This window comes from Pinus tabuliformis, chromosome 4_2 (assembly GCF_031772625.1).
Source record: "Pinus tabuliformis cultivar Carrire ecotype Pingquan chromosome 4_2, CPIR1, whole genome shotgun sequence".
Lineage (NCBI taxonomy): Eukaryota > Viridiplantae > Streptophyta > Pinopsida > Pinales > Pinaceae > Pinus > Pinus tabuliformis.
The window spans coordinates 568,314,475-568,337,987 of NC_142304.1; the positions used below are offsets into that span (position 1 = coordinate 568,314,475).

The following is a 23,513-nucleotide window of genomic DNA, read 5'->3' on the forward strand; positions in this document are numbered from 1 at the left end:
TGAGTGAGGGCTAGTGAGAAGGTCTTGGAGGGTTACTTACAAAGACAAATATGACTCTTAACAATGTGTAACATGCCTTCATTTCATGACAATGACTCTTTAGACTTTTATTACTAGATGACAATAACCCTAAGGGCTCTCAATGGGAGCCTTAACTAAAAATAAAATCTTTTGCTCATGAAACCCATGATTCAAGCATTATGATAATTTTATTTTTTCTTCTTTTCATCTATTACATAAAATCATAATTACATGTCATTATGAAGACCGAACCTAGTTACACTTTTCAATAGAATCAACTTGACAAAGAGAAAATATCATCAAAACATTAAAGGAAAATTTAGCTATAGCTCATAGTGGAATGAAACAAGTAGACCAACATAGATCATAAAGAAGGTTTGAAAAAGTTGGTAGGGTGTTTGTAAGACTCCAACCTTATGAACAATTATCACTTAGACAACAATGAAAAAACAAATCACCTCCAAAATTCTATGGGCTTTAATCAACAAAAAAATATAGTGAAGTAGCCTATTGGTTGAAGTTACAGGACACTTGTCGCATCCTTAATATCTTCCATGTTTCTTGCCTTAAGAAGAGGTCGGGACAAGCCCAACTTGTTGAAACAAATATTCTCAACTTCGATGACGAAGGAATAATTATTTTAGAATTGAAAGGAATTCTTGCAACTAAGGAAAAGTGTTATGTTCCAAAATCACCACCAAATGCCTTATCAAATGGAAAAACCTTTTAGAAGAAGATGCATCATGGGAAATAAATAATTTTTGCCAACAATATCCCTCATTACTGTTGCTTTGAAGACAAAGCAATTTTAAAGGGGCTGGAAATGTTATAAACATAATAAATAATAATAAATTAATTAATTAAATGAAAATTCAAGGGGAACGTACCCTTTAGCCTCAAGACTAGTCAATGCTATATAGTAAACCGTCACTAGGGTTATTGTATCATCAATTCATATTCTCATTCAATAATAATTATTTACGTGCAAGTATTTTCTTGTAACATTCCAATTCTCACCAAATATCAACAATACTTATTATAGTAGTACCTTCAGTTCCCAAGGAGGCAAATTCTAACACCTCAAACCTTTGCTTAGATCCAAATTGCAGTAGTCTTGTTGAAAAAAAGTTGCTACAGGTACTGTTACCCACCAAACCCCTGGAGAATTTTTTTCCTCTGATTAGCCAACCAACCAACACCCCTATGATGATCCACAAATAACTTTACTTTAGAGCTCTCCACCTATGCTCTTCCCAATGCCCTCTTCCATATGGCATACTTCTTGAAGGAAAGTGGGTCATCTATGTTGAAAAGTGTAACTAGGTTCAATCTTCATAATGACATGTGTAATCATGATTTTATGTAATTGATGTAAAAAAGGAAATAATTTGTCACGGGCTTCATGCTCAAGGAATTTTATTTTAGTTGAAGCTCCCATTGTTAGCTATGAGGTTTGGTCATCAAGTCATAAAGTCTAGAAGATCCTCCAAGATCGAATCAAAGCACCTCTAACAAGTCGGCCTTCACTAAAGCAATGAATTATCAAGTCGACCTAGAAGCAATTGCAAGTCGGCATCAAGTCATGGTCAAGAAGTCTATATAAAGAGGCACTCAGCCTCTCTCATGGACATACTTCACACTCATCATTCAAGCTCAAGGAAGAAGAAAAAGGTGCGAGATAAAGGATGAAAGAAGACAAAGAGATCGAAGTTTTTGGGATCAGTCTTTGGGTTACTTCTCTCCACACGTGCGAAGAGATTTAGGGTTTTGATTTGCTGCAAAAAGGATGAATTACAGTCACACCAAAAGTATCAAAGGTTGGTGTCAAGAAGGTCTACTTTGAAGGCTGAGTTCACTAAGAAAGCAAGGAAGGCATAGTGAAGGCATAGAAGGATAAATCTCTCCATGATCTCCTCTCTCATGTGACCTAGGGTTTTTGAAGGGAAGGCCGAAAAGTTGCAAAAATTGCAGGTGAGCTGAATTGCAGTAAGGAAGGACGAAATTGCAGTAAGAGGGTTGTTGAGGTCGAAATTGAAGTCTAGGAAGAAGTTTCCCTAACTTAAGGATAAAGGTGACTTGGTCTTGGAGGAATCTTGGTCAAGGGTCTTGGTCTTGGTATTCGTCAATTGAAGTCTCTATAAGAAGAAGAATTCGTTTGGGTTTTCCTCTCAAGTTGGAGAGGTTTTGGCCCTGGCTGATCGCCTACATTCTGTGTCTCTTGTCTCTTTATTGTTTATGCATTGGTATCTCTTTGATGAAGAAGAACACTATAATAATCTAAAGAAAATATGCTTATCTAAAGAAGTAAAAAACATTCACAAGCAGTTATCATTAGAAGAGGAATCTCCTAATTGCTATGCCCTAGATTTCTCAACAATCTATTGGAAGGTACACTAACCATATTTGTATCATGTGCTTTCATTTAATATGCTTGAGCATACTAATATGAATCATAGACCAACTTGGATGATTGATTTCTCTTGATTGTACCCTTGTTCTCATGCTACACCTAGGAGGTCATCTTTTGTTGTTAGTCCAATGTGATCTCCCCTAAGACCCATTTCTTCCATTGTTAGGTGGGTAAGTAATAGGAGGAATTGATTGATATAACATTCCCAAGGTAATTCATGCTTTACACTTTCTATGTTTCCCTCTATGTTGCCAGGAAACGTGGGTTTGGGGACGGGTACGGGTGTGGGGACGGGTATGGGTACATCATTTTTCGAAACAGGGTGCGTGGGTTCGTCGGGGGTATATATATATATATATATATTATATTTTATAAATTATAATATATATGAATTTGTATATTTTTCAACTTTAAACAAGAAAACTAAAATATTTATGATTTAAACTTTAAATATTTAAACATGCACATCATTGAACATTCAACATTCACAATGAAATTTCAAAATTTCTAGTTTGATATCAAGTGCAAATTGGAGTTTACATATTAATAAGAATCATGATATATGTCCATTGTCATACTACATTCAAAATTTGTCTTAAGGCATCTCCAAACAAGAACTGGGAAATTTTAAAATACTAAAATAAAAATATCTAATAGTGAACAATGGCTTCCTCAAGCGATGTCATCAACATCACTCAGATCTTCAGTTAGCATGCTCTCCAGGTAGGGATCACTCTCATCTTGAGGCTCTTGCTCATCCATAGCAATTGGAGGTAGCTCAATAAGGCCATCTGGTTGTATCTCCTCGTCCACACACATAGCATCGTTTGTGTATTGGTCCCATCTCTTGAAAGGACCCTCGTATCTAGGGTCTTTTCGAGATATGAGACGAAGTGTGCTATGAACGTACACTAAGTTCTCTGCCTTCTTTGAGCCCAACATATTTCTCTTTACTAAATGGATAAAGTCACAAGTACTCCAATTCCTCTCACAAGATGAAGAACTAGCTACCTAGAATATTAGGGGAAGCCCGTTAAATTAATTAAAAAATAAAATATAAAAACTAAAATGAACCCCAAGGAACCCAAAAGAACCTGATTTTGGGGTTCCAAGTACCCATCATCAGGGTTCTCCGTACCTGTCAAGACAAAAGAACCCAATTTTTTTTAATGAAGAACCTAGTTCTTATGGGTTCTTCTCAGAAGCACCCGAACCTCAATCCGGTAATTGGGGACGAGAACCCGAGACGGGTTTGAGAACCCCACCCTCGGGTTCGGGAACCCATGCAACATAGGTTTCCCTTTATATCCACCTCCATTCTTTGGGTTAATTGTCATTGGTCATTGTGACTGGCACCTTATATACTCATTTTGAGTTAGGGTCCATAAATTTGCCCTAAGAGGTTGATGTAGATGAGAGAAAGATAAAATATATGAAGCTACAAATGAAAGAAAATAAAAAATGCAAAGATGTTTGGGGCATTGAATAAGCACATGAGCAAAGGCCTAACATGAGCTCTACCCCCCTCATTAGCCATCACCTACTTCCTAAGCATTTCAAGTTTCATCTAGCTAAAAGAACTTTTGAATGTCCCAACCTCGATGAGTGAGAACTGCTACATCTTTAAGGGATAGTGGAAAAGCACAAAGCAAGCTAGCTCACCGAAGCTATGCAAGAGAGAAAGACAAATCATGAAAGTAAAGGGTGCACCAAAGATGTGGAAAAAATAGGTCAAGGAAAGGGGTAACCCATGCCTCCATGATTGCTCCCTCTTTTCATCATTATACTCAAAGATGTTTGACATCCTTTAGTTGGTACCATGGCTATAGTCATCTTCCTTGAAAGCACATATTATCACATGCATCTATATATTGATGGGCCTAACTGGTTAAATGTACTTCCCCTTAGGGGTTGAAAGCTCTTAATAGGGATAATGGCATAATCATTTCTAACATAAGTGTAGTAACTTGCTTATAAATTATGAGCTAGAAAGACATTTGAGGCAAGGTTTTTGTGAAGTATTTTTATGCCCCTAACATTGAATATGGTCCACTCTAGTACTTTAATGGTTTTTGTCCCTAATCATGATGCTATGTTTTAGGTGGTTCATCACACATGTAGCAAAGATCCCTTAATGTATGGCTTGACACCTTTCAAGCATAGTGAAGAGGACGTCTAGTCTAACTTTAAGAGCACAAATAAATTTGCAATCCCACCATTGCCCTTTTAAGATGAGTGTTGGGCTTTAAGGAACCTTCTCAAGGTTGTATGCTCCTTGCTACACCACCAAATGCTGAAAATCTAAGCCAAGAGGTGAAGGCATTGGTTTGATTGATGATGTGCCTAGATGGACCCAAAACACTCCTGGGTTGGACTTGTATGTTTTTGATGGACATTGCCTTGATCTAGAGCCTAGATGATGATGTAGATCACTTGAGATGCATTGGAAGGGTTGACACACTCCCTTTTGATGCTAAAGTTGTTCCCTAGGGCTACCATGTCACCTATGCATGCCCTAGGAGGATGACACAAGCCTTATTGATTATGAAATCATGGATGAGTTGTTACTTGGATATAAACTCATGCGTTTTGTGGTGTCCTGTTGAGTGAGGATCATTGTTGGACCCACTTTGTCACTTTGCTTGATAGAGATGCCCATTTATGGAGGATGACACTATATTGGAGAGCTTTTCCTCCCACACGTGTAGAGGAATTATTACATATTTCTTATGTTTTATCATTCTGTAAGGTTGGTGACCTTTAGGCCTAGTTGAACGCTTCAAGCAAACTTTTAGGGTTTTTTGTTGTAAATTAGCGAAGAGTGATTTGGTTGCCTTTATATAAATAGGGGGAAGTCGCTTTCACTTTTTTATCATCACACACACTCATTTCTTCACTCTTGAGTGAGTGCCCACAATTGTTCTCGTCTTTTTTTCATGGTCCATATGGATGAATGATGGAGCGGATTGTCTTGGGAAGGATATTTTTGCATGGAGAGACTATCTTTAGATTGATGAAGTGATTCTTGATTGAATGGTGCAAGTTTATTGTCATCTTTCTTCCATTTTGCATGTTATTTTCGAAAATTAAGGTTTTTATTGCGCCATATCAAAAAGTGCAAAATTTTTCATGGAATCTTGTTTCTATATGTTATGCAAAAATTGTCATTCAAGAATCCATCAAAGTGACTTGTTACATGCATCCTTTGACCTTAAATCTTCTGGTAAGAGAAGTTGTTAGCATTTCTAAGTGAAGCTATTTTGTCTTCCACCCTTTTCGTCCAAGTCTTTGTATCATTGACTCACCTTCTTTGACTCCATAGCCCAATTGAATAAAGGTACTAGTCCGGTTGTGAGATTACCTTGTAAAATTTCTCTTTTATTATTTCTTGTTAACTAGAGTTAGGGTTTGGTCTAAATCTGCATTATATAGCAATTTTACATCTATATGTTATTGTTCTATTGGTAAGAATTACATTTAATACAGTTTGAAAATAAAAATATAGAATTAATTGCATGTTCTACCCACAAATATAGGGCTGACGTCTAGATATTTATTGCTGTTACATGCATTTTGAAACATTGTAAACTTAAATTTGATTTATCCCCTTCTTACCTTTTTGGTAGACTTCGGTCCTTAATTGATTTTATCATTTAGAGGCTATTTCTTTGCTGTTATATGTTATTGCATGCTATAAATCTGCATACCATAAAACACTAGTTTATAACAGCCTTCTTCTAGTTTATTGTTGTTGGTGGAAAGAGAACTTGAAAAATTCTAACTCATATCTTAGCATCCAAGGCTTTGCCAGTATCTTCTCCCATAACCATTATACTCCAATCTCCCTTGAACCCTCCTTTATTGAAGAATTTTCTTGGTTATTTATCTTCAAGATCCTTAGAGAGCCCATCTAGCTTGGAGTCTTAGTCATCTAACCTCGAAGTCTTGCTTGGTAAGCCTCCCATGTGGAGATAACATCCAACCATTAAATAGTAGGAGAAAGGCTACTAAGGTGACAATGGTGGCTGATGATGATCTCTTTATTGCCATAAGACCTAGATTTCCTAGTGAGGCTTCGCACTGGGCCTGCCATATTTTGTAGTAACAGGTACCCCTATTCGAAGGAGGGGTGACAAAGTCAAGGATCAAATCACTTGAAGAAAATTGGTGTAGATTTAGGTTCACTAGATTAGGGGAAGTCCACCCACTGCCCCTCGGCTTTCACTCTTCAAGGACAAGATAAGGGAAGGAGCCCACTTGCTACTTCCTCAAAGACTTGGAAGAAGGGTTTGTTTAAGAGGAATAATGAAAATGAAATACCATGCCCACTTGCTTAACACTAAATTCACATCATTCATAAACACAATCAAGACAAAAGAAGTCCATTGCCATTCATTCATCGAAAATCCATTGATATGCATCCAAGAAAAGAGTGAAATTCACATTAACAAGGCCTCTCCATCAGGTTGCTTAACTCATCCACGCATACCCAAATTTAAGAAGATAAAAATCATAATAATTTTCTCCCGCAATCCAACCATAAAAATATGAGAGGAAGTGCACCTTTATTTGTAGATACTAGAAACAGTGTTCAACGTTCTTTACATTATAATATTAATTTCTAAGTCTAAATGCCCCTAATCCTATGGAGGGACAAAAGGCCCTCTTCTACAATAAATTATTCTAATGTACATAAAATGAGGAGCATTCATGCCACATGTGCAATATCAAGGGGCTTAACCCCTCAAAATGACCCATCTCCATAAATGAGGGGAAAAGAGGGCATTGGTTCAGCATCCACCCTCCAAAGGCCCTTCAAACACATTCCTTCTTCAAGTAGTCTTCAATGTTCTAACTTGACATAAAGCCCTCCAAAGAAGGCCCACAGGTGACAGGCCCTTAAAGGGGTATGACCTCTCTTGAGTTTCCTCCAAGGGTGACTTCAAAAGCACTACAGTGATCATGGAAGGCCCTCAAGGGATGGATTGTGACATACATAATGCAAGCATCCTTCTCAAAGTGAACTCCCCCATCTTCTAATGCAAGCCATCCCACAATAATGGGTAGAAAACCCCCAAACAGGGGACAGCGTTTCCAAAGGGCTTGTTTCCTCCATTAACTATGTAAATTACACCCAAAACCTCTTTCACGAATGGGCATGCAAATGTTCAAGATACATAGACTAAATAAGCCCAACTTAAGCTCAGTCAAAGGCCGGCCCCGCCCCTTATGTGCACATTGAAGTCAGCTTCAATCATTAGTCCATTAGTTCAGGCTGGACCTTATCTTTCAGCATCCAAATTGATTTGAAGCTCAGATATAGGTCGGCTCTAAATATCACTTCTGGTTAGCCCTACCAACATTTGTTTCATGTTACACACTTATAGATATACACCAGGAGAGCAACCTCACTCCTTTCGGCAATATCATTTTGGTCTACTGGGGAAGCTCTGTTTCAGAGAGGTAATAGAAGCTCTGCCAGAATTTCCTTTCAATCTCCAGAATACCAACACAGGTGGATCTGACCTTTTTCTTGCTCTCAAATTGCAAACTTTCACCAGACCAATCTGTATTAATGTCCTGATGGTATTCTGCTGTCAAATTGCAGGTCTCAAAATCAGCTTCATATGTCTGCGGTGGGTCCATTTCATCAGTCTTTTATGGATCTCATGGAGTGTGGTTTCTTATTAATACTTTAAGGCATATCTGCAACACTAGCATTGCAATAACCTATTGCCTCAGAAGTAATACCATAAGCCTCTGTTGCATAAGTTGCAGCTGTGAATTCTGTTTCACCCAGCTGTCTAGACTTTAAACTGATCTTTGATCTTCTAAATATCAGGCAAGTACCCAACAAAGTGGTGGGTAATAGGATTCATTCTGATGAGCTTGTAAATCGGCAAGCATTCTTCTAAGCCAAATTGCTTCACATGTCTCTTTGGTTGATGCTTTAAATTCTGCTTTTGAATTGGAAAGTGAAACTGCATGTTGTTTTTCGCTGACCCAAGAATCTGCTCTTGTGCCCCGACTGGACACATAAGCTGTTGTACACTTCTGCCCAATCTGAGTTTGGATATCCACAGAACTAAGGCTCCTTCCTTTTCCCATATAGAAGGCTCTTTCCTTTTCCCGCAAAACTCTAGTGCCATCTTTGCGGTTGTCTAGTGCTCTGTTTTTGGAGTTTGCATAATTGGGGAGATAAAACTAAGTGCATAGTTTAAATCTAGTAGGTGGTAAGTTATATCAAGCTGCCCACTCGTTGCATGTGGACTGACTTTCTTTGAATTAGTCCTGGCTGAAAATTTCAGGTCTTTCTCCATAGGTGTAGGTGATATTTTACAATCAGCCATCTTGAACCTATAGAACAAACCTTTGACATATTTGTTTGGTCAAATAAATAATGATTTGTGCCACATCACCATTCTTGCTTTTGACGTAGATATTGGAGTAAAAAGAGCATCTTCTGAATCCATGCTTTCCCAAATATTTGTTAATTTTGATGTACCATGCTTGGGGAGCTTGCTTCAACCCATAAAGAGCTTTCTTTGGTTTTCTTACTAGATGTTCCTTCCCTTGATTCTGAAATCCCTGTGGTTGGTACATGCATACTTCTTCCTCTAGATCCTCAATGAGGAAGGCACTCTTCACATCAATTTGATGTAGTTTCCAGCCAAATTGTGTTGCCATGGATGAAACCCAAGCTGATTGTAATTTGTACCCTCTTTTTGCAGTAGGAGCAAATGTCTCCTCATAGTCAATCCTCTCCTTTTAAGCAAAGGCCTCTGCAACCAGCCTTGTCAGTTGTTCCATCTCTTGACTTTAAAGACCCATTTGCAACTAATCAGTTTCTTTCTTGCAGGTAGCTTTGTGTGAGCCCCCCTTTGATTCTTCATCAAAGTCTATTTGCGGTGTGTATATCATTTTTCCATTTTGGGCTGCCCTTAGCTTCTTCATAATCCCAAGGCTCAAAAGAGTTTTGAATGTTGGTCATCAATGTATAATACATTGTACTAGATGTCGTACCTCTTTTTGGTTTACCTTCCTGACTTAAACCGATGAACTCATCCCATTGAGAATCATTGTTATAATGAACTGAACTTGATGCTCCTTTTAGTTTACCTTGCTAGCTCATCCAAGTTGGCATCCTTATAGGTGCTGTATCAACACTTTGGTCTTTTCTTTCCCTCTTGCTGCTGCAAAAAAATGCTGATTTAGTTGAAGAGAATTTTGGATGACATTGGTCTTCATCAGCAAAACCCTTGTCTTTGATGTGTGGTAACTAAAGTGTTATCAAAAAATTTTATAGACAAGTTTATATTGGCAGAATTAAACATATTGAGGTGCATTAATATTTTCTTTGAGAGAAGATCCAGGTAGGAGAGGTTGAGCTGATCTATAGCAACACTGAAGATCAACAAGTGGATTTAATCACCAGAGCAACCCTGTTCAAACTTTTATTCCTTCAAAAGCAATCTCCATAACCTAGCTTCAGAGTATGCCATTCTCTACCATGGGCTCTGATTCAGTGTAACTGCATGCTGGCACTTGCATGGCATGCATTTTTACCTGCAAACATATTTTAACGACATAACACAGGTTCTAATTACAGACCACAATAAACATTCAATTTGGGACTATCAGAATTAAGGGGTTTGAACTATCACAGAAAAGTAGTAATTTTTGTTATTGGTCTAGGAAGCCCACAGGGCTTACTTGTGGTTGTTTACGAGACCTTTGATTGTGAGATAACTGTTAATGCCCACTGTTACAAGATCCAGTCACTCCTTATGTCAACCACGATAGGAATGCAAGTTGGAGTTTTTTTCATTTCTTTCAATCTTTTCCCATTTTTGGCACAGAGGAATATCCTGCCTTCCAAGAGTTAGATATTCCCCACTGCCGTATAAAATGCCTTATGATGTTATTAGCAATCGAACATGGGACCACAGTAACCTGTCTCATCAAGAATGGCAAGCCACTTGACCATGATGTTTCTTAACCCTCAGCTGAGTTTTTTGTTGTCGTACATCTTCAACAGAAAGTTGGTTTATCTGTATAATCGAATATATGAAGAACAAGCAACCAATTCATAGTGATTCACAACCTCATAGGATAATTTTATTCCATGCTAATCCCCTCATTACTTTCCAATAGATGAAGAACCCTAAAGCATGCCTACTTTCTATGATAGACACATACAAATTATCTGATAAATAGTGAATACACGACAGAGAACGATAAATATGAGATCATTTCATTTTTCTTATTTTTTTTTCATTCAGTAGTTGATCAATTGTAGTAGTGTTCAACTATATCAATTAACATATTCTTTGATGCTAGTGAAGTTTAGAGCTTTATCATTTTGTTTTTGCTTAAAGATGCTTTGATACATATAATTAAATTATATTCAGGTACAAAGGCAATTGCAGTTGCGCATTGAGGCACAAGGGAAGTATCTGCAGAAGATCATTGAAGAACAGCAAAGACTAAGTGGTGCATTGAAGGATGGTACAGCTTCAGCAAGTTTTAGTTTGCCTGCTTGCACAGGGCAACCTGAACAGGCTTCTGATCTTAAACCAGACCCTTCTAACCTGATTCTTATGCCAGTGGCTGCCCAAGATGGTGGAGGAACTGGAGGAGCTTCTAGTTCAGTGGCAAAACATTCTTTGAATTGCTTGTCTCATGATGAATCTCCATCATTTTCTTCACAGCAGGGTCCACCATCGCCAGAGTCATTAGGAGATGATGAATCGTCCAGCGGGGCAAATTCACCTCTGGAAAGTCCACAAAGTGGGCAACCACCCCAGAAGAAACCTAGATTGGACATCATGTCAGCATCTTCAGATCAGCAGGTTTGTAGGCAGTCTAAGAAGGAGAGGGCAGGGTGTGATGCGGAGTCCCTTTCTGGTTCAAGTTTTCAGCAGAAGGACTCGTTGCCATTAATTTTAAACTTACATCATCAACTGCCAGATTCTCATACTGGTCTACATCCATTGCGACCTTCTCAGACAGCAGTTTCAGGTGCTGCTTTGTCTACTTCACCTCCCTCACAACCCCAGAATCAACAGTTGTCACAGAAAAAAAATGCTGTGAGTAGTGAGATGTCAGCTAGTGCACATATGCTTCAAGAATCATCAAGGGATGCATGCTATCCTTTTAACTCTTCCTCGAGCATAACAGGTCAAGGATTAACTTTAACAGAAATCCTTATAAAAGAAGAGACCAAAGATTGTAGGAAACTCATACCCAAGAAAATTTGATTTCTCTCCCTTTGTATTTCTATTAACCTTAGCTTAGAAAGTTGGATTATGAGAGGTTGAAATTCAGAAGCTTTGATATGTTTAAATTTTGGGCTTTGGCTGCAGTTCTACAGGAGGGGAGTGGGCATGAGAGAGAGCATGCTTCAGGATAAGTGCATTGTGAAGCAGGAAGGTTGTCATAGTAAAAGTGATTTGCCTCCTTGAATTTGTACAAGGACCAATTGGTGAGTTCAGTGTAATATGCAAGTTAGCTGCCTTCAATTAGAAAATTAGCTAGAGCCTGTTACTGCTCCCGGTATTATTTAAGGCTGTATATCAACTCTGATTTAGATGTCTGTAAAGTAAATTTCAATTTGATTAATTTTGGTGATAAATGGCCTGCATTCCCTAAATGGGTACATCCATCCAGCAAGGTGATTTTCTAGCCATGGGAATGGAAGTAGTGAGATCCAGTCTGTGACACCAGATCAAATGCTTCTGGCCTGGCTCTAATGATATTTATGATTAATTGCTGGACTTTGTTCTCAAATTGTTGATTACCTTGATCTCCAGGAATGCTTATTTCATGTGGCTTTCTGAAAGCTTGTTTACAAATCCAAACTTGTACTGCTGCAACTTTACTGTTAATATAAAATGGTTTTCTCCTCTTCAACTTTTGTAACATCAGCTTCAGTGTTAAAGTGGTACAAAATCCCTTCGTGTTATTGATCACATTATTTTTGCACTGGCTCTTCTCATCACGACAGTCGACGTGTATGCTCAGTATCTAAGTAAAAGGCTTGAAGACTCGTATTTTAGTAGTAGGGATAGATGGATCCTTTTTGAGTTCCTTTATTTAGGATACTTCTAGAAACAATGCCATCCTTGATAAACACTGTTCAGCAAGCTGGGGAGCCTTTCAGGTTGTCTCTTGCATGGCTCTCTTTCGTAGGGAAACTCAGAGTTCTCCTCCTTATAATTTGGAAAGCACCATGGTGCGTAAAAGTGGTAAGAGATTAGGCAAAGTCACATGTAGTGCTAGGTGGTCACATGTTACAAAGGTCAATCTAAATAAAGAAGGAAATATTTGTAAAAGAAATCATTTCATAAATTGTGTGCCCAAGTAAGGGCTTAGTAGTAAGCCGTTAATGTGGAACGAAATCCGGTATATGTCATTATGGTTTAATAGATTGAAATTAAGTTGACATAAAGAAAACCACCACAAACAATAGGATTCACAAAGCACACAGGCACCTGTAAGCGTTGTTAGTACTGAAATGAGGGAGGATGCCATCAGAGCATCCCATGACATTGCACCTCAAAGAAAGCTTCCAAATTGGCAAAACTTTTGATGCTTTGGTACTTCATATGTTGATTTTTTGTAGCATCGGGAGGTATTCCTGCATGGCAAAAGGGGTCTGCAAGTTGGCCTAGAAAAATTAAAATAAAATTGTGGTTTAGAAGATTGAAATTAAGGCGTCATAAAGAAAACTACCACAAACAATAGGATTCACAAAGCACACAGGCACCTGTAAGCGTTCTTAGTACTGAAATAAGGGAGGATGCCATCAGACCATCCCATGGCATTGCACCTCAAAGAAAGCTTCCAAATTGGCAAAACTTTTGATGCTTTGGTACTTCATATGTTGATTTTTTGTAGCATTGGTAGGTATTCCCGCATGGAAAAAGGGGTCTGCAAGTCGGCCTAGAAAATTAAAATAAAATTTATTTTTGAGTAACATGCCTGCCCATGAAGTCAAGTCGAAGCCTCCAACCAAAGGGTGTGTCCCTTGGTTATTTCACCCCAATTCGACAACTATAAATAGAAGATGTGATGATACCTGATTTTTCTCCTCCAACAAAGATCAAGTTTCTTCTCTCTCATTAGCATTCCTGGACAGCCACACGTGTGGAGAAAGAGTATCTGTTTGACCGAGTTTAACAGAACATTGACTGAAGTTTTTGATTGGGGTTTGACTGCAGACCGCAAAACTGATGACTGCAGGCTGACCGCAGACTGCAGGATGTTGACCACAGGTTTGAGTTTTATTGCAGCTGGGCTGTTTGACCAGCATTGACTTCTGTGTATTTTGGTTGGTTTGACCAGCATTGAATTGCTGCTATTTGACCATGTTTGACTGGTATTTGGACTTGGATTATTGGTTCAGATTGCTAGACGAATTGCTGATTTGTAAACCTTGCTGAAGAACAATTTCTCCTAAAGAAAAGTTGCTGGGTTTTCTCCCAAGGTTGGGTTTCCCAGGGTAAAACTATTGTCTCTATTGTGCATGGTTGTCTTTCTATGATTTTTACTGTTTCTGTTGCATTTACTGTTGAGATTTTATGTAGTGTAATTATTCAATGATAGTAGTGGCATAAAATACTGGTTGAAGATCATTAGGAAATAATTATCTAGCAAAAAGTCGTATCCACTATACTTGCATAGAAAATTCAACATGGTATCAGAGCTTTGTTGAAAGAGCAACCATTGAAGTCAGCCTAAGAGACAGTATTCAACAGCTTGGTTGGTTTTGGATCTCTTGTCAAAATGGCACCAAGTCTCAGAGTAGAAGACAAGTTGTATGTTGCCACCAATTTCAGATCTTGGAAGACTAAGATACTTCTTATCAGCTTCAGGATCATGTAGAGAAAGTCATTCCAGAGCCAGAGGGAGCTGAGGAGAAAGCTAAGTAAGAAGGATGAAGCCAAGGCTAAGAAAATCTTGATAGATTGCATAAAGGATCACATGATTCCTCATGTTGCTGGTTTGAAGATTGCCAAAGAAGTGTATGGTGCTTTGGTGGGATTGTACGAGTAGCAACACTAGTAGGAAGCTAACCTTGAGGCATCAACTTCGAAGTGTTATGATGTCTAGATCAGATTCTGTTTTTTATCTTATGAGAGTCTCTTAGCTGAGAGCAATGTTTTATAAACCAGAACTGGTGACCGGACTGGTCCATGTAATGAACTGGGTTTCAAACCGGGATTGGTCAGGTCTAAACGAACTGGTTTTAAAAAATACATTAAATAAAAATGAAAAAAACTATTTTTAAGATTTAAAACCTATGTTGCACGAAACTTCTAAGAACCCGACGTTTGGGGACGTACCTGTACCCGAAACTCCGAAACTTGGCTGAAACTCGATCGAAACTCGACCATAATGTAATCATCTACGAGAGTCAATATAGACTTTGTTTTTCTTCTAAACTGTCATCTATGGGTCTTATTCCCTTTTTTCTTGCAAAATATTGTGTTATTCACTTATTTATAAATTGATTTTTTTATATATATAAACATATATGATGTTTTTGGATGACGTTCGGCCGACATTTCCATTTTTGGAGGTGGTGTTTCTAAACATACACATTTTGGAAACTCCAAAATGTTTCGGCGTTTCGTGCAACTTAGTTTAAAACCATGATTCCAAGCCAATAGAAACAAAATATGCAAGGTTTTCTCATTTATATACCATGTAAAGGTGAATATATTAGAATGGCATTGATTGCAATACATATCCGCAACAAAATACATAATCAATGAGGCTCTAAATGACCTCTAGAGTCCGAAAACAATGCTCTAAGCTATGGGGTCACTGAACTACTACAAGTCTGCATATCAGTGATCAAAAACATGATCACTCCTCATCATGATCAAACTCGTCACCACTACTAGACAAGAGATCATCAACATGAGCTATGTAAATAATATGGCTCCGAGTTTGAGAACTCTTAAAACTCCTCTACAACTTTAGTAGTAGTAGCAAAAATAGACATCAAAACTACAAATCACTGATCAACATGGTCACTCATGAAACTCATCATTGATTCAACGCTACTAGAAATACATAAACATCATCAACAAGAGATACATAAACATCATCTAGCTCAAAGTCTTCAGACTTGGATTGCTCAACCTTATAACATGATAGAAATTGAAAAGGTTTAACATGCCTAACCAATGATTTTGGTTTGAGTGAAGGGTTCATCTCCTCAACCTTATAATGTGGTAGAAAAAGATTAGCATGCCTAACCAGTTGTTTTCCTTTGAGTGAAGGGTGCATTCTTGTTAAGGCCATGGTAGAGGAGTTCAACAATCAATACCACCAACATCAACAAAGTTGAACAATCAATGCCAGCACGATCAAGGTTCTTAAAGTGATTCATGCTCTTGATCAAATGCCAATCTCATACCCTCACACATGATAGAATAAAATGGAAACATTGCAAACCTCCAAACCATGAAATCCTGAAAACCATCAAGTCTGTTGAATTATGAATGAAATCCAAAATTCTAGTTTTTCCATATGAAATCCAATGAGGTCGAAACCGCTCTCAAACATCTCGAGTCATTTCATGGTAATGTTAAAAATTTAAATAAAAGGATGAAAATGAAAATTAAAGGAAATGCCATTTTTACTTTAAGAATTTAACATTACCATTAATTGCCAACATTGTTAGGGTTGAGATGTGTCAGGAAAATGAGAGGGTAGGCATGTTTTTCTTGGAAGGACTATTTTTGGAGGAAAACAACCCCAAATTTCTCTCAAAACAACTTCAAAACTCACAAAAATGCCTTCTATGGGGTTTATAGTTGCCCTAGCAGTAAACCAACCGTTTTAGGACGAAACCGGCCGATTTGACCGGTTACCGATTCAGATCGGTCGATTTTTAAAACACTGGCTAAGAGATGAGCTTAGAGTGATTGCCTGATTGGAGATTCTATTGATCTCTTAATGAATTTTGTTCATTGGATGCATTTGTTCAAGGAATTTGTGGACGAGAAAATCTACCCAAGTTTGATAAAATATGGTCTGATTGTGTCCAAGAGACCATGCTATTGTCCTTAGTAACCTTGTCGTTAGCAGCATAACGACTTCTACCTTTTGAAATGATTCCACACTTCAAAAGATCTTAGACTAATCTTTCGATTTCAGGTTTTTGATGATGTGGATATTTAAACGACTTGACGTTGACAGGGTTAGACCCTAATTTGACTTTGATTATGTGCTCGATTTCTCTTTCAGGTGACATCTTCATAGGAAGATCTTGAAACACCTTTTTGTGTTTTTGAATCAATTTTTGAACTTCAGGTGGTAGTTCTTGAACTTCAAATGGTTCTTCGCTAACCAATCTTGAAGCCAACATTTCCATCTAATGAAACTGCACTACATACACCGGTGCTCCCTTTCGGATCATCTTCATCATTTGGTATGATGATACAATTTGATTATGAGGGTGTTGAAACCCATATAACTTGTATTTGTGCCCTTCCCATCCAAACTTTATAAATTGCTTTTGATGGTTGGCAGAGTAAGTGCCTAGGGTTTGTAGCCATTGGATACCTAGGACCACATCCACTCCTCCTAGTGGTACAATGTAGAACGAAGATTCTAGATTGTAGTCCTGAATCCACAATTTGACCTTATGGAATTTCCCTACTTTTTCGATTTTCTTTCCATCAGCAATTATCACTTTCATATTGGGCATGGGTTATGTGAAAATGTTGAGCCTTTTTGCGATATTTGAGTCCAAGTGGATGCTGCCAGTATATATTAGAACCATTACATTGCTATTTTTGATGTGTCCTTTTAACTTTAATGTTGGGGTTGAGATATACATGTCATGGTTGAAATGACACTTGCAAAACGTTCTCGCTATCTGATTTCAGAGAAAATTGCGGAGAATTTTCAACTTCTCCTATGTTTGAATCTTCACTATCTGAATCATTAGTTGCTTCACACATATATAGGTTTTTGGTCTCTTTTTCTTTAACACATTTATGTTTAGAATCCCTCTTTCATTCTTTGCATTTCCAAGTTAGTTTTTCCTCCTTCATGCAGCTGTGGTGGAATATACTTTGTATTATCCATGTTAGTAGTTTAGGGAAATCTTCGTCTCAAACATACTCTTTCAACTCTTGGCATCTGTATTCTTTCGAGTTTCTTTTTTGCAGCTTTTGCTTTTTGTCTTGCTTCTTTTATAGAAGTGATGTCTTGAAGCTTAAGCTCATCCTGGAGATGTGGTTTAAGTCTCGAAATATTCTTTTGCTTTATTGAACCGTGCAACACTGTATTTCTTGTTACCGTCAAATTTGGAGAGCTCAAGTTTTGCTATTCGTTGATATGTAGCAACTGGTGGGGTGAAGAAGGGGTATTGATTTGAAAGCTGCATATTTGAGTATTGATTCTAGAGCTACATATTTTGAAAATTTGTGTTACTATTTTGTTGATTGGGTATGGTAGACGTTTTTTGGACACTGAAGGGTCTGATGTGAGTCTAATGAGTTTGTTGTATCTGAAGAATCTGGGCATTGAGTAGCTTCGTTATTCTGGGGTAGTTGATCAGGTGTAATTTTCAACTTTTCACAAATAAAGCCCCACAAGACCATTGCGTGATTTTGAGCTATTAATGCTGCATTATGTATTCGGTTAACCTTATTTGAAAAGATTGCATGATTCTTTTTAAATTCATCATGATTTTGCTCATGCTGATTATCTATTCTCTTCGTTGTGTCTTGGAGCTCATTGATTTCATTAGAATATCTGGTAACCTTATTCTCAAGATCTACTAATTTTTTATCAAAATTAGCGATTGTCATTGATGCAAACATTGATTGGGTATGTGGTGGTGCATATTTATCCAGCTTAACTATTTTTTTATTTAAAAATATTATTATTTCAATTAAAATTATATAACTATAATAAAATTATAATTTTTTTATTATATAACTATATAATATTTAAATATATATAACTTAATTATCAATTTATAACTATATATTTGAACTTTTATTATTAATTAACTTTAACTAAGGTTACAAGGGCAGGGAATATGACATTTGACCACAATATGAGTGGGACGTAACACACCATTGGTTGATATTGAAGTGGAAATGGTGAACGACCAGTTGTTGGGTTGTGGGGATGTAGCGGAAAACAAGTGTGGTTAGGTGTGGTCAGGGAATAACGCAGGTGGCAGTAGGGCGATAAGGAAAAATGGATGAACGACATGGTGAGGGTGAACAAATAATTAGAAGGACGATGAGAAGTGGTGACAGATTGAGCTGACAGAAAGACGGTGGGCAAATGCTATTGAAGAGGTGTCAAAAGGTGGGGGTGAGGGATTAGATGATGACAGAGTGGCAACAGCTCGGTCGGAAACATCAGAAATAGCGTGTCGACCATGTTTGACAATGCACACAATAGAGTAGACAATGGATGAATTGGAGAATGTCTGGGTTGCAAAATGTGCAACAATTTTTTACCCGAGGACTGAAATGGATCTGATAACAGATGGAGCAAAAAGTTTAGTAATTGACCGAAATATATATATATATATATATATGTTTATAATACTTATGATGAATTTATAGAATTGTTTATTTATTAATACTTGAATGATGAATGTTGCCATAGACCCTTAGTTGTTTATAACATCGCTCATGTGAGTCCTCTTGGTGAAAGGACCATGATCTTTCTGATCATGCCCTTTTGCCTAATTAATTTGTAATTACAAAATTATTAGTTGTTTACATAACATCAACTCATGTGAGTCTCACATGGAGATTGCTAGTGAGGACCACGAGGCTCTGAAGGATGCAGTTACATGTCCCATTATTCCAAATGTTCATCCTTCTGACTATCATGAGGAACCAACGAAGCGAGTAGATCTACTAAGATATGTTGCCAACACTTTGCAAGATGTAGAGGGGCATTGTTATGAATATCATTCATAACAAACTAAATAAATACAAATAATATAAATACTAAGTAATCAAGTAATGATTATGTTAAGAAGTCATTAGTTAAGTGAAAAGGCATGTCTAAAAGACATGCTCGGTCACGAAATGACACTTGCTTAGGTATATATATATATATATATATATATGCAGGTCCTCATTGTAACATTCATCACTTGTACATTTTTATACATAATAAATTATTATTACAAATACCTCGTGTATTTTTACATTCAAGCCTACAAGATATCAATTTTTATGCTTTATTGGTATCAGAGCCATGGCGCACAATATAATCATGCGGGTCTTTGAACGTTGTTCCCCGCACAATGTGCTATTATATTCATGTCCTGACTCCTGAATGCGTTGAACAATTTAGTAAAATTCAAGAAGCATTTCAAGGTTTAGAAAAATCATTTGCAGAAGTTAAAGAATGTCGAAAGGAAATTGAGAATAAGGAAAATGATCTAGATGATGATTTCGAGGAAGCTTATACAGATCAAGATGAGGATTCAAATAAAGTTGATCTTGATGTGAATTAGGATTATCTAGATCAAGGTAATGATTATGATGAAGCTGATATAGATCAAGAAGACTATAATGTTCAAAATCTAGATGAAGTTGATCTTGATGTGGATGAGAATGATATAAATCAGAATGATGATCCAGATGAAGTTGATCTTGATGTGGATGAGAACGATATAAATCGAAATGATGATCCAGATGAAAATGATGTCGATGAAGATAATGTAGATCAAGACGATGATCCAAATGAACATGATATGGATGAGGACTATCTTGAGAAGCAAGAAGATGAACAATATCTTAACAAAAAGGAAGTTACTGTGAGTTGCACTTTAAGCTTTTGTCAATAATTATTTTATCAAGCCATCAAGAATAAGATCTCCATCGCTGAATTATTGGATAGCATTCAAGCTCATCCTAGCAAGAACAATGTTTGTAACCTCATCAACATTGTTATGCAATTGAGAAAGGTATGCAATCATCCGGATCTATTTGAAAGAAATGAAGGCCGCACATTCTTACATTTAGCACAAATTCCAAACTCTCTTTTACTGCGTCCTTTTGGTGCACTAGAAGAAATACACTATGTTGGAAGTCAAAGACCTATCTCATACAATGTTCCCAAGTTGATTTATAGAGAGGGTACTCTAAGCCTGTATACCTGCTGTAGTAGATTAGCTCAAGGGTTTCCACAGAAATGGTTGGACAATTTGTTGAATGTGTTTTCTACGGAACATGTTTATACATTGGGTTTTCCACCACAAGTAGATTCTCTTGAATCTGTTTCACCTGTTAAAAGTGGTACATTTGGCTTTTCTCACATGATTGGCCTGTCACCAGGGGAGGTGGCTTTTGTCGCTAAAGCTTCATATGTGCAACAATTGTTGTTTTCTTGCAAAACATAAGATCGACAAAAATTAAATGAAATCATTGAAGAATTTTTGGAAAGTGAGGAAGACAGATTTCAGTATGATCAGATGGGGGAGGGAAAAGTTAGAGCTGTCTCTAGAATGTTGATGTTGCCAAGACGTTCAAAATTAAGCTTATTGAACACAAAGCATGCTACAGGGACTAAAAATGCACCCTATGAGGGATTGATTGTCTCCCATCATGATCGATTTCTCACTAATGTTGCACTGCTAAAAGCAGTTTATTTTTTTATCCCACTAGTTCTTCCTCCATCAGGGAATGTTGTATGTCCAGATAGGAGTTTTGCATATCAGAGAACAAAAAAACTTTAGGAATTTTCTGGTGGCAGAGGTGTAGAGCTAGATGTAATTGATAGATCAGAAGACACCACGATTCTGCCCGTGAGGGTCGATGCATAGGGAAATATAGCATTCAACGCCATTCCTAAGCAGAACGAGAATGAATCCAAGGTTGTGTATTCTCAAGATAGGGATCTCGTGCCTAAGCTGGGTGACGAGGTGGGTGGGATCTAGAAAAAGGATGAAGAGGAGGAGGATAAGGAGATAAATGAAACAATCCTAAGAACAAAGGCAACCTTGGAAAAGATTGTAAATGTTCGTCTCAGTGCGGTGCAGCGGAAGAATGTCCCCCAACAGTCCTCTGAAGCAACCCATATCAAATACACGCCTTCACAACAATCAATGGCTTTTAATTCCGGTGTGAAAGAAAAGATTATTAGGATGGTTGAGATACCCAAGGATCCTCATGAGCCTCCCAAGTTCAAACATAAGAGGGTCCCAAAAGTTTCAGGTTTGCCCCCAATTCCTGTTATGCATTCACCTCCAAGGCTTGTGACTGTCAAGGATCAACATGACAGGGAAATCCCACCTTGCATCTCCATTTGGAAGAATCCCAAGGGTATACAATTCTGCTCGACAAGCGTCTTGCGGCTGATGGAAAGAGGGATCCCGAGGATTCAAATTGTTCATGATGACGTCTCCCGATAGAAAACCGTCAACCCATCATATAGTACCATGGTCAATCAGGTTAAAGGCATATGCAGTTGCAAAGACACTTGCAGAGTAGGAAGCGCTGCTATACGGAAACGAACGCGGTCTGGGTGTGGTGATTATCAACCCTGTGGTGGTGATTAGATCTGCCATTACCCGCAACGTTCCCTACTCTCTTGAGTTAATGCTTTCACTGCTTATCGAAGAGAACCACAACAGGAATCGCTGAAGGCTCTACAAATCTTATTCGGCACACTTTCGTTGGGTCACATGGACGATATCTCCAACGATCATATTTTCATGACAGAGGGTCGCTACATTTGTTGCCTAGGCAACTCCTCAGGCCCACCGCTGGCACACTACGTGTCAAAACACTATCCACAACTCAATGTCCAAAACAAAAACATGTGTGTATTCCAGTGAAATGGTGTGAATTCGTAGTAGTATCGGTTCATCAAGCTATATATTAATATATAAAAAAACAAAAATCAGTGTTTAAAAAAAATATAATTATTACATATTAAAAAAAATTATTATTAAAAAAAAATTCAAGGGAATATCACTGATGAGCTATAAGATGAGAGATTTTCCAGATTATATACATCGAGGAGACAAACACTAAGTGAAGAAAGTCCACAACGTTAAAGCTTTGAGGACAAAGCTTCCGAAGGGAAGGGCTATGTTATGAATATAATTCATAACAAAATAAATAAATTTAAATACTAAGTAATCAAGTAATGATTATGTTAAGAAGTCATTAGTTAAGTGAAAAGGCATGTATAAAAGACATGCCTGGTCACGAAACAAACTTGCTTATATATATATATATATATATATATATATATATATGCAGGTCCTCCACAATGTTAAAGCTTTGAGGACAAAGCTTCCGAAGGGAAAGGCTATGTTATGAATATAATTCATAACAAAATAAATAAAATTAAATACTAAGTAATCAAATAATGTTTATGTTAAGAAGTCATTAGTTAAGTGAAAAGGCATGTCTAAAAGACATGCCTGGTCACGAAACAACACCTGCATATATATATATATATATATATATATATATATATATATATATATATATGCAGGTCCTCATTGTAACAATCATCACTTGTACTTTTTTATATATAATAAATTATTATTACAAATACCTCGTGTATTTTTACATTCAAGCCTACAAGCTATCAGTTTTTATGCTTCAGGCATGCAACTCCCAGAAGTACTTTTAGGGAGCGTAGATGGCCACAAAGGTTCTTGAGCTATATGGAATTCACGAGTCACATCATTGATTCCAAGCCTTCCTGTTATGAGGATGCAACAGGGCAACGAGTTTGGAAGGATGCCATGATGAAGGAATATTAGTCCATTGTGAAGAATGATGTGTGGGAGATAGTTTCGAGACCAGAAGGGAAGTCATTAGTGACTTCTAAGTGGATATATAAGATCAAGCATGTATCAAATGGCAACATTGAGAAGTACAAGGTGAGGTTTGTGGTGAGAGGGTTCTTGAAAGAGGGAGTGTACTATGACGAGACATTTACTCCAGTGGCCAGGTACACTTCTATTAGAACTATTGTTTCTCTTGCTTTAGTAATGGGTTGGAAAATACATCAGATGGATGTAAACATCACGTTCCTCAATAGTGTGGTTGAGGAGGAA

General features: G+C 37.5%; 1 protein-coding gene across 4 annotated transcripts in view; it reads left to right on the forward strand.

The window, feature by feature from the left end:
* The window catches only part of LOC149170564 (uncharacterized), a 197,337-nt gene extending 184,994 nt beyond the window's left edge, over nucleotides 1-12,343 (forward strand). For 3 of the 4 annotated variants that reach the window (XM_089423924.1, XM_089423926.1, XM_089423925.1), the window contains exons 7-8: nucleotides 10,843-11,662; nucleotides 11,797-12,343. In XM_089423924.1, the coding sequence (XP_089280050.1) occupies nucleotides 10,843-11,662; nucleotides 11,797-11,843 (867 nt within the window). In that variant the 3' untranslated portion in view covers nucleotides 11,844-12,343. The remainder of the gene's footprint in view (nucleotides 1-10,842; nucleotides 11,663-11,796) is intronic. The other variant, XM_089423923.1, reaches the window with a different exon arrangement.
* The last annotated feature ends 11,170 nt before the right edge of the window (nucleotides 12,344-23,513 follow it).